We start from the raw sequence: 10,169 nt of genomic DNA, 5'->3' as shown, positions 1-10,169 counted from the left end.
AGAAGGGTTATCCCGAAGGTTAATGTCTGGGAAAAGCTACAAAAACGTTTTAACACCTAGAAGAAGGCGTCTTTCGACTAAGTTAGAAAATGTATTGTAGGTAGATGGGTACAACACTACAGGATAATCACGGAGCATATTGTGTTAATGAAACGCACTACATTTTGAAAGGCGGTTTATGTGTAGTTTGTGATCGTGGAAGGACGGCGGAGTATGAGAGAGACCCCCGCGAGTTAAGAGACCCCCGACTTCGGCTGTGCTTAGAGGGAGCACGGCGTTATCGGTGACAACCTAGTACTTCCATTACTTGAGCACTCGAGCGGGGGAGGCGACAGCTGTGCGAGCTTGCGGTGACGCACCACCTCCGTGTGCGAGCCCATTGGTTGATGACGCAGGAGGAGACGTCACGATCCGTGCAGAGCACAGCTGCGTACAGGGTGCCGACGAGTCAGCGGACCGTTCCATTACTCCAAGTGCTGCACCTGGGGGAGGTTGCGCGTCCTTTCAGTACTCCGCTCCCTGTCATTGCCCTGTTTGCGCACTGCCCAGTTATACTTGATGGTGGGGATCTTTCTTGCTCCTAGAAATGTAAAAAAAAGTTTTGTGCATCTGAGAGGGGGAGGGGGGGGAGGGGCATGCTCGGGTCACTCACCGACGTCCAGCTTCCTTATTACAAAGTGTACCCTGATACTAACTGTGCAACAAGAGTAGGCGTTATTCCACATCGCCCTGACGCCCTCCTTGTCATATTACTGCATTAACGTTCGATGCTAATTCAAAGTTAAGTATGTATAGCCGTATCTGGTCAGCAGGCTAGGACTGGAGGTCCCACTCAGCCCCTTTAATAAGCGGTTGTTCTTTCCAATATCCCTCATACCTTTTTTGCTCAAACGCCGACTAGAAGCACATCTGTACCATTCTGACAAGTTGAGTTGCATGAGCCTTCGTTTCCGTGCTGCTGCTCCTCTAGCAGAGGAACCCAGCAGAGCCCACCAGACCAGTGCCGGAAGCTCAGGCAGCGGCTGAGCTTGAACGCAGGGATGGGCGTGACCACAGTAGGGAGACGCTCTGGCACAGACGGGGCATTCCGAGTTGGCGAGCTGGGCGCGGTCATGTAGATGAGGGGGCGTGTCGGCGCGTGGTGACGCCTGACCCGGTCGAGCAGTGGAAACCTCATATATAAAGTAGTGAGAGGCGGCGGCGACGGCATCAGACTCTGCTACTGGCATCGCAGGAGAGTAGCAACTGGCACTATTGAACTCCAGCAGCAGAAGCACCCAGGTGAGGAGCGCGTTTCAGATTAGGCCAGCCAGTAGCGGAATGGGATGTTCCTCAGTCTCGCTTTTCCATCCTCATTGAGGAGTGCTGGCTGCGCGCTTGACTATATGATAATGCTTCCCGAGCGAGCCCCGTGGATCTCACTTGACGTTTTGAGGCCGTTTTAATGGCAGTGGGCAAACTAGACGTCGCACTCAAGGAGTGCAATGCATTTGGGATAAGGAGATTGTTCCACTGTATATCATGAGAACAACGCACATGTAATATTAGTTCACACACCTAGGTGTAGGAGGTCCTGCAAGTTGCTGCTAACATGCAACCAGAGCATTTCGCGCTGACGTCTAAAACCCAGTGGTTGCTCGTTTGACCGGTTGTGAGCGTGGCATAGAGTGTATAGGGTGGTGCATGCAGTGCACATGAAGTGTGGACACAGCACGAGCGGAGGAGAGGGCAGGGGGGCAGGAGTAGAGCATGAAAGGGTGGCTGTACCAGTTATTCAAGTGATCCTCTCACTGACAGTTCACTTTTATTTTTTAGGAACAGCAGGATTCTACAGCTGCCAGTATTGAGGAGCTACTGAACGGTGCACCGGTGGAGCTGCTGGGGCTCCTCGGCATGGCTGATGACGAACAGAGCTGCAGTGCCCCCGCGGAGGGTGGGCAAGACCCGGAGTGCGAGGATTGCGACGGTGGGCAGTGTAACGTCCTGAGCTGGGAGCAGGTGCAACGACTGGACCAAATTTTGGCCGAGACCATCCCCATCCATGGCCGAGGAAACTTCCCCACCCTAGAACTGCAGCCAAGGCAGATCGTGCGGGCGGTGCGGCGGCGCCTGGAGGACCGCGGCATCCACGTGCGAGATGTGCGACTGAACGGCTCGGCGGCCAGCCACGTCCTGCACCAGCAGAGCGGCCTGGGCTACAAGGACCTGGACCTCATCTTCTGCGCGGAGCTCCGCGGCCAGGCCGAGTTCCAGACTGTGAAGGACGTGGTGCTGGACTGTCTCCTGGACTTCCTACCCGAGGGCGTCAACAAAGACAAGATCACGCCGCTCACCCTCAAGGTAAGGACTGCCTCAAGCATTGAGGTCTTTGAGACAGCACAGCTAGTCCCCACTATCAATGACGGCAGGCCTGACCTCCCAGCTAACACCTAACCACATCAGTCCCTCTCACTTGCCAGAGCCAGCCCTCACAATGACACGCTTCCCTGCCATTATATCAACAAGTCAACAGAAAGCCTTCAGAACCGTGCTCAGCTCAGGGGTAGTACAGCTTGCCCCCCCCCCCAACCTCCACAGCGCACCCACACTTCGTAGACTTTACCACCCTGAATCGGAAGTAGCCTATCCAACTGCCAGCAGAGTTAGTTTTCAAAACAGATGCGTATTCAGACGGTAAACATATTCTCACCCTCTCAGGAGAGCCAGTCACCAAAAAGTGTTTTCTCTCACGATCACTGTATGGCCTGATATTAACTGGATTGCAAACCTATCCATTGCGAACATTTCTTCCCTTTCTATGGCAGAGCCGGGCCTTGAAACCGTTTCCCTATAAGCTAAGCCGACGTGCCACACAGTTGTCGGAGCTCTCTTCACCATTGCCAGATATACATCCATTCATGGACCCCAAAGCCACCCCATAGTTAATAGTTATACGCCTAGTAAAGCAGGACTGATGTTCCGCCTTCTAGTCTACTCTGCACAGCCTTTACAACATCGATTGCTCTCACAGGGTTGTGGTGTGCGGACGTCAGGTAGCGGAGCTAGCGCTCTCTGCGTGCACGCACTCCTGCTTTCAGTTTACGCTCACCTGACTGGCTCGCCCTTGCAGTGCAGCCCACCCCACAGGGACTTTTACCACACCGCATACCACCCGTAAGCCCCCCCCCCCCCCCGCGCACAGACTGACAAGGCACATATTTGAGACGTCGAAGGCCTTAATTAATCAGACGTTTGACAACTCGGTGCCCACCAGACTTCTTCGACGGTGCACTCCCCCGTTGTGTGGTGCGCTTCTCCACATCAGTACACAGCACGGCCTCAGACAGCTGCTGCGTAGGAGTTTACAGTGCTGATGTATGTGAGGGAAGCTGGAGAGGGCTGTGCAATAAACGGAGACGCTTGTTTCCTTCTGAATCTTACAGAGGTAGTCCTGACTTTTTGTAATGTACGCTCATTTCAAATATACATCCTTCAGTAAACAATGTTGGGAATTCGTCAGTGACTGTAAGCGCAACCTGGGGGTTGGCCCGCTAAATTGAGATGGTGAACAAAATGCTATACCGTGGACCGATACTAGAAGGTCCGATGAATCCTTGCACCCCAACACTCCCTCATCCCACCACGAAGGTAATTATTCTTGGTGCGCGCTCAGAACGAGACAATCTTCGCTTCTGCGTTCATTCGACAGCAGATCAGTGACGTCGAATATAAACTTATTTACACAGTTGCACGACACAGTACTGTTAAAGCATTTTCCATTATTGCCTTCCTGCGATATGTTGTATTTCCAATCCCCCTGCAAGCGGATAATGCGCTTACTGTAAGGAGCTTTCGACACTTTGTTGAAACGTCATATCTTTTCTTTCCTGAAATAGGATCTGCCTCCCGAGTTTAATATAGGGCGGCAGAAGTGACTCAGTGATGCAGGAATCTGCGTGCCTTCTGCCTGGAGAGATTGAAGTCAGATGCGCTCACATTTCTATGTCTCCCCCAGCAGTCCAGGCATCACTTGTGCCATTAAATGTAAAGGCAGCGTGGCACGGCCTGACCAATCTATCCATCCACACACGGATAATGTGCAGAACCTAATATAGTGGCAAAAAGACTAGTGATTACTTTTGAGCCTTCATGGCACTCAGTCTTATTTTTATGTCATCATTACCACTTGTGTACAATATAAATCTAGCAGACTCTTTCCACCTTGAGGCAGTGAGTGGCTTGTTTGGGCAAGCCCCTTTCAGCCATTGCTTTGAGACTCCATCAACCACATCTGGGATCAGCGATGAGGAGACTACACCTATCCGCTCCTTCAAAGTGGTTCAATTGCAATAGAAGAGGGACTCGTGTTTCTGTAAAGTACACCTGATCACTGCACTCAACACTAATTTCTATATTTCATACATGCACAGTGTATACAAATAATATTTTACTTTCTTTTTTTTGCACTCTCAGACACATTGGTTCACTTTATGGAAAAACACATCTATTGTTATGACAACAAAGGTCAATCTCTCTTATGGTTTTCATTAAACAAATGATTCTTAGGGACCCTTGCAACTACCTTTTTAGCAGTTGAAGAGATTTTTCAATGCATGCAGAAGCTGCCCTGCTGCTGTAATACAAAGTGAATGTGCCTGCTGCTTTGGCAAAACCCCTAGGTTTGATTTTATAAACAATGCAGGGCAGCCTATTTAACTTTACCAGCTGTTCTTAATGGTTTGATGCTGTGTTAAGACTGGCCTAGGTGGCCCCCACTCGAGGTGCCAGATACCCATTAGCAGCATCAAATATGGTCCTGCATCTGGGGAGGAGATTGCTGCCAAAATCCGAGCATGCCTAAGAGTGATAGACTACAATGTTTGGGTTTCTGCAAACAGGAGAAAAGATAAAGACCTAGAGATTCAAATAAAGACACTACTTATAATTCTATTTTTTTCTCTTTCTCTCTACAATTGCAGGAAGCTTACGTTCAAAAGATGGTGAAAGTTTGCAATGACTCAGATCGTTGGAGTCTCATTTCCTTGTCCAATAACCATGGGAAAAATGTGGAGTTAAAGTTTGTGGACTCTTTGAGGAGGCAATTTGAGTTCAGTGTTGATTCTTTTCAGATCAAGCTTGACTCTCTCCTGCTTTTCTACGAATGCTCAGAGAACCCAATGACTGAACCGTTCCATCCCACCATCATTGGTGAGAGTGTCTATGGGGATTTCCAGCAGGCCTTCGACCACCTCTGCAACAAGACCATCGACACTAGGAACCCTGAGGAAATAAGAGGAGGTGGGCTTCTCAAGTACTGCAATCTCTTGGTGAGGGGCTTCACTGCTGCTTCAGAGACTGAGATGAAATCTCTGCAGAGGTACATGTGCTCAAGGTTTTTCATTGATTTTTCAGACATTGGGGAACAGCAGAGGAAGCTCGAGGCCTATTTACAGAATCACTTTGTTGGATTGGAAGACCGGAAGTATGACTATCTGATGACCCTGCACAGCGTGGTTAATGAAAGCACTGTCTGCCTGATGGGCCACGAGAGGAGACAAACACTAAACCTAATCACTACGTTAGCCATTCGTGTCTTGGCAGAGCAGAACATTATTCCCAACGTGGCCAATGTGACTTGCTACTACCAGCCTGCCCCATATGTTGCGGACGCAAACTTTAGCAATTACTACATTGCCCAAGTCCAGCCCGTCTATGCTTGCCAGCAACACACCTACTCTACTTGGTTGCCCTGCAATTAAGAATGGCTGCAAGGCACTGTGTGAGGAGATCTAAGGGAAGTGGAAGAGGGCGACCCTTTCCCTAGAATTGGTTCTGATTTCCGTGCAGTGAGAGTCCGCTCACGCTGTCAAAGCTGGGTTTAGGCATTTGTTTTCTTTCAAATGCATGATTGGTCTGAAAAAAGCAGACAACCAGTTGGCATCCAACCCAGAGCAGTAGAGGTAGGCCACAAAAAAAGAGTGTCCTCCTGAAAGGAACAAGGGCCCGGTGTGATTAAATTACGGGCTTGCTGTAATTGCTCGGATGGGCGTTACTTGCAGACAGTTTGGAGAGTTACAGGGGGCCAACCATACATATCCTTGTGTTTATCAAGGGCACAGAGGAAGAGAGTTGCTATACAGAGCATATCAGATAGATGTGGGGCTTGCAGCTTCAAAGAGGGCCAGTGTGATGATCACATTATTGCTTGAGCGGAAAGCTTTAACAAGACAGGTTTGTTCAAGAATAAGGGATAACATAGTTATTCCGAAGCAGCAAATCGAATTTAGTTTCTCTATTCGAAAATGTTTTTTTCCTCACAATAACGAATGAATGTGCAATGAGAAATGGCTGCAAAACCTATTTTACACTCGAAGACCAAAGATTTCAACCTTAAGATACCCAATTGAGGAAGTTCACTTAGAACAATTAATTTGCACACAAAGATACTATTTAAAGTGCCTGTTGCCTTTAGAATAAATTTGAAAGTAAAGAGATAATAATTTGTAATAATGACCACGTTTTTTTTGTTATGGGGTAAGGGGAGAACGTAAACCTGTGAATAAACGGTGGAGGAAATGCCTTATTTTTTGATAAATGCATTTGTTAAATTAATGTTGTTTTGAAATGCTCTTATTTGTACGACTGTCTATGTGTATGTATAGCATGTATATATTTATATATCATGTGCACATATGTATACATAGACGTGTTATGGTCTAGATAAAATGTAGCACTTGGAGCATTACAATGCTGTTTTGTTTTAGTTTTCAGCTGGATGTTGTAGCACAGTAGTTGATTTGCAGTTCCATCACCTGTAGGCCGAATTGGGATGCAAGAGTACATTTATGGATACTTTTTCACTAGTTGAAGCTTTCCACTTTAATGTTCTGCCGTTCATATATTTTTACCCACCATTGTTGTGACTACCTCCATGGTCTGTAATGTGAGCATGGGTTAAAAGAAGTCCGGGACCACTGCTGAGCGTTACGTTCTGGAAGGGTTACTAGGAGCTCTGCTTTCCTGCAATGCACACCGATATTTTTTCCAGGTGGAGCTTGCAGTTTGGAAGTACACAAGGCAACCCTTGAAAAACCGTTACGTTTCTAGTATACAAAATGTCACTCAACTGTCATCCCATTTCACGTTGTATACGTATGTGCAATTCATAAAATGTTCCCGCACCTGGCTGGACAATCTACAATTACATGACATAAATGATATAATTACAAGTGGTTGTTTCTTGAAAACGCCTAAGAAATATGTAATTTTATTTGATGTCCTTTCTATTTATTAGTCACATTATGGGCCAATGCCCACCTCCAACTGGTGTTCTATCAATAAAAGCCTACTACACTGTCAAGGAAGGAGGCCAGACCAACACTGTTTTAGTTTGATTTTTCTGTAGACCTTATGACCTACTCGCAGGACCTGTGAAGGCCAGCATGGTACTGCTATTTAGTACCGTTTGCACAAGAACTCCTTGACTCCTTGCCTTGCTTTGGTCTCTGTTTGCTTTCTGGCTAGCCAGTGGGCTCCTCCGTGGAATACTTCAGCTGGTAATGCTGTTTTCCCAGGGCACTCGCTCTTTCAGCTGCAGATCTGGCTTGAGAAGTGTTTGTTAGAATGCAGAGGGCTGACCTCTGGCTGATCAGAGATCTTTGACGGAAGCAGAAGGGAGGGCTGGGGAAATGGGATCAGCTGGTAATGTGGTATGTTTTCCTACCACAACTATTCACTGCAGTGTGCTGTGCGTCACCCATCAACGAAAAAGCTGCAGCTTCTAAGGCAGCAGCACATAGACAGAATTTTTTTGGAATTTTTTTTGCATCACTTTAAGATGCTTTTACTTGGTTTCCCCAGTTCCAGTGACTACCATCTATGCTCATGTTACTTGCCGAGAACGAGCAAAGCTCCCTAAATTGAGGAATGACTCGAGTGACAGGAATGATTTACCCTTTTCATTATTTCAATATAGTTGTTCTTTCTCTATTAGAGGTGCCACAAGCCTCCCTAGCCCCAACCCCACAACTTTTAACAAAATGTATAAGTTCTGGTAGACCAGGAAGCTACCACTCCTAAAAAAAATCCTGAATAATACGGATCACCAACAATAAAACGACAGATAGCTTTGGCGTATGGCCATTAAAGATAAACATTTAATTCCTATTTTTTCATGCGGCACGCAGTGCGAATGGAGTGTTTTGCAAATTCCACAGCAAACCAATTTTACATACTAAAACTTATTTTCCAGTTTTCTGCACTTAGTTTTTGAAAGGCGATACCTGCCCATATTAACCTTTCCTATTTAACCTTTTGAGCTTTTTGCATGTTCTTCTTGCATTCAGGATTGCCATGTTTATAAATTTCAGTGCCCATGACTTTTTGAAGTCTGTCTGTTCGATGGCTCTTCATAGTTTAAAACTAAATCTTGCCTCCCTCTAATTTAAAGACAGACAACGTGTTAAGCTAAATCTATAAGTATAAAAAATACAGGGTTCACGTATTCAGTCCCTATTCACAAATATAACTTTTTTCTATTTTCTTTGTGCTTTTTTTCCAGTGCAGAAAATTACGTTTTCATAACATTTAACTCTTGTAATTATAGCTTGCTGGCACAGTAATTCGTGTGGAGGAAAAAGTAAAGAAAAAAGGGCAGCTTGGCTTGATTTGTGCATAGACCTGCATTAGGAAAGCAGCTTAGGCAGTTTACATTCCCTCCTAGAGAAAATGTCTCTTTGAAGCGTCTTGTTGCAGCAGACTGGTCCCAGGAGGGTTTCATTTAGGAGCACTGACTATCGGCTTTCTCTGGGTCAGGCAGGGTGTGACGCAGCACAGGTTCTAAAGACTGCAGCACTTGCATTAAGTGCTCGAGGGAACATATTGTGAATTTTGTTTACATTGTCCAATATTTGGATTGTTTTGTAAATAAAACGTTATTTTGTTCCTCTTGTGTGCATTTCCTTTAATATGTTACATGTTTTCTTGTTTTGCGACAACTTTATGGAACAACTATTAGGTAGCCTTTTTTCTTGACTCTTCTGAATTTTTCTGGTTGTATCCATTAGGGGTTGAGAGGTAACTGCATTATTTCCAAGCCAGCTGTAAGCCCTTAACTGAGGACTGCATGAGAAGTATAGCAGCAGCAGCAGCACACTTTTAAATTGTCACCTGCTAATTTCAGCAAAGTTAAGTACTAGCCCATGCAACTTTGAATAATAATTGAATTTTTCAGATTGCACCAGGTGTAAAGGCGTCCTTTATTCTTCATGTGGTGCTCATCTTGGCCACCAGATCTCATTGAACAAATGATACAATGATTGTGTTTCAGGCTTGAAAAATCAGAATTCTGCATTTGCCAGCAGTAAATTCCTTGCTTGAGCATAGGCTGTCAGCATTTCAAAGTGGGGCATTCTGCAAACGGAAGTGAATGCCCACACGCCTGTTTGCTCTTTGGTAGCCGCGTTTCCCTTTGCAAGATAGTATCCCCATCTTGCAAACAGTGACACATTTGCTTGTTTTTGTGAAGGAAAAAAGTGTGTCCATTGGCAAAATATTTTTGAAGCAGATTAGGCCAGTAATGATGGTAAAAATTATGTATGATTTTGATTGATGAATAATCTTTGGTCTTATAAAACACAGTGATTACCGGTATGTTTCTTGAGTTTGAGGCGAAATAGAAACACTTATGGCTCTTATTGATGGCAAGATGTGAGTGGAGTTCCAAATCTTTTGGGGGCAAATTTTTTTTTTCCACTATTGATTTGCCACCAAATATTCCCTTTTTCAATCTTCGGGACCCGTAAGAAGTTGCTCAATACACACCTTTTGTGTTTATTTTGTGGCTTTTCCTCAGGCAAAAATATTTTTTTTTGCCCACTGGGTTTGTCCTCAGTCCTCACAAGCTATTGAAGACTAAGAAGCAGCAAGGTGTTGAAGCAAGTACCACTGCCTTTGCTTATTTGGTCATTAAACGTAAGCTCTTGTACTCTAGCGAAGCCTAGATGTGTAACCTTCTGATGAGGAGTCTGGCCAGAGAGTGTCCTGCTAGCATTCCCGTTTTATTTCCAACACTTAGGGGCACATTAGGATGGTGGGCGGACTTTGTCCGCCCGCCTTCCCGTCATAAAATGGGACTGCCCAACATAAGATTGGGTGTCCCCTGGGTGCCATTAGGATGTGCCCGTCACAGT

The 10,169-nt window shown here is 45.9% G+C and overlaps 1 protein-coding gene across 1 annotated transcript; it reads left to right on the top strand.

The window, feature by feature from the left end:
- Positions 1 to 1,175: 1,175 nt before the first annotated feature.
- TENT5A (terminal nucleotidyltransferase 5A) lies at positions 1,176 to 8,923 on the top strand. Its single transcript, XM_086926549.1, has 3 exons — positions 1,176 to 1,281; positions 1,816 to 2,340; positions 4,959 to 8,923. The coding sequence occupies exons 2-3, from the start codon at positions 1,894 to 1,896 to the stop codon at positions 5,736 to 5,738; spliced, it is 1,227 nt and encodes a 408-aa protein (XP_086782675.1). The 5' UTR covers positions 1,176 to 1,281; positions 1,816 to 1,893; the 3' UTR covers positions 5,739 to 8,923.
- The last annotated feature ends 1,246 nt before the right edge of the window (positions 8,924 to 10,169 follow it).

Source organism: Lissotriton vulgaris, chromosome 6 (genome assembly GCF_964263255.1).
Source record: "Lissotriton vulgaris chromosome 6, aLisVul1.2, whole genome shotgun sequence".
NCBI lineage: Eukaryota > Metazoa > Chordata > Amphibia > Caudata > Salamandridae > Lissotriton > Lissotriton vulgaris.
Note: the sequence above shows the minus strand (reverse complement) of the source record. Positions and strands in the feature narration are given on the sequence as shown.

Coding starts and splice junctions, on each gene's coding strand:
- TENT5A (XM_086926549.1), top strand. CDS start 1,894: ATGGCTGATGACGAACAGAGCTGCAGTGCCCCCGCGGAGGGTGGGCAA. Junction 2,341..4,958: donor TCACGCCGCTCACCCTCAAG/GTAAGGACTGCC, acceptor CTACAATTGCAG/GAAGCTTACGTTCAAAAGAT.